Source organism: Poecilia reticulata, unplaced genomic scaffold (genome assembly GCF_000633615.1).
Source record: "Poecilia reticulata strain Guanapo unplaced genomic scaffold, Guppy_female_1.0+MT scaffold_2280, whole genome shotgun sequence".
Lineage (NCBI taxonomy): Eukaryota > Metazoa > Chordata > Actinopteri > Cyprinodontiformes > Poeciliidae > Poecilia > Poecilia reticulata.
The window spans coordinates 1-1,473 of record NW_007617009.1 but is presented as its reverse complement, the minus strand read 5'-3'; the positions used below and the strand labels follow the sequence as shown (position 1 = coordinate 1,473).

Here is a 1,473-nt window from a genome sequence, read left to right as displayed (position 1 = left end):
TAAGGTGAGTGAAACTCAACATAGGTTTTAAACACGAGAGTGTATTAAGTTATTATTCATAAGTTACTGGGTTTAACGAACTCAGGGGCCCGTACCTACTTTAGAGSGGTATAACTGGGCTACATAAAATGGAGGCACCGCTGGGATKWTTTGTTTGAGTTTCTAGATATATTAGTTCAAAGTACTTTTCTGAACATTATTGTTAAAAGTAAGAGAAAATGCAGCMAACTGAGGTTATTGTAAATAAGCTCAAGAGCTGGTGCMGAGGGGAAGGCATAAATGAGAGCCATGCATTGTTGACAAAAGTTCCCCAAAATACAGAAGTTGCACAAATAGAAGAGACATTGCAGACTATAAAGTGTCTTGGGCGTGTCCGTGTGAGGGGAAGAATGTTGGACGAATCAACAGACCAAATATTAGTGCTTTGTGAGTGCAGGGAGAATCTTACAAATGCAGACATACCAAATGAAGTGCTGACTTTAGATGAGTCTACAGTATGGCCTATATTCATTACTGCAGAATCTTTGAGTGCAGATGAAGATTTCAGTGTCAAACTAAATACTCTCCTACAAGCAGAAGGGAAGACTGCAGAGGATGTGCATGCTCTTCTAGCTGGGTCAGAACCCGTTCCCTCGCCCACAGAGTCCCTCATTCGTGCTGTGACTGACCTACTGGACAAAGCAGCTAAACCTGCAACAGAGACTGGAGGATTTCGCCGCCTGCGCACTTTCTCCGGYATAGTGCCTACTCCTGCAGGTGAGGAACAATTTGATCATTGGCTGGAGCAAGCTTACATGATGGTGGAAGTGAGTGAATGTTYGCCAAAAGAAAAACGACGGAGGATAATGGAGAGCCTAAAGGGTCCTGCATTAGAAGTCATCAAAGCAGTTCGCCTTTCTGATCCAGATGTGAGTCCTGAGGAGTGTCTAGAAGCTCTTGATAGTGCATTCGGAATGGCAGAGTCAGGAGATGATTTATACTTTGCTTTTAGACTGATGCAGCAACAGTCTGGGGAAAMGTTGTCAGATTTCCTCCGAAGACTAGAGCGCTGTTTGTCGAAAGTAGTTCAAAGGGATGGCCTTCCTGCCTCAAGCATGAACAAAGCTCGGATTGAACAACTGCTTAAAGGCGCAGTGGGTTCAGACCTWATGCTAATTCAGCTCAGGTTGAGGGAGAAAAAAGAGAACCCTCCAACCTTTCTTGAGTTATTGCGTGAAATTCGTACTGAAGAGGAGTATGAAGCATCTAGAGCAAAGTTAAATCCATCAGTACGTGTAGTCCAACCCAAACCTCAGGTGGACCACAATCATTCTGAAATTCAGAGTCTGAGGGCTGAGATAAAAGAAGTAAAGTCAATGTTCACTGCACTTTCTTCTCAAACCCCTCTAGATACTGCAGATAAGCATGACAMAGGTTCAACTGACAGAGAGAGACTTAAAGAACCAAGTCAGGATGCTGAAGTTGTGGCTTTAA

At 43.5% G+C, this 1,473-nt stretch overlaps 1 protein-coding gene across 1 annotated transcript; it reads left to right on the top strand.

Annotated features, from left to right (window-relative positions):
• Window positions 1-10: 10 nt before the first annotated feature.
• On the top strand, window positions 11-1,469 carry LOC103461560 (paraneoplastic antigen Ma1 homolog; the record flags this gene model as incomplete). Its single annotated transcript, XM_008403833.2, has 1 exon — window positions 11-1,469. A coding segment is annotated over exon 1 (1,251 nt), but the record flags the coding sequence as incomplete, so codon positions are not given.
• Between the last annotated feature and the right edge of the window lie 4 nt (window positions 1,470-1,473).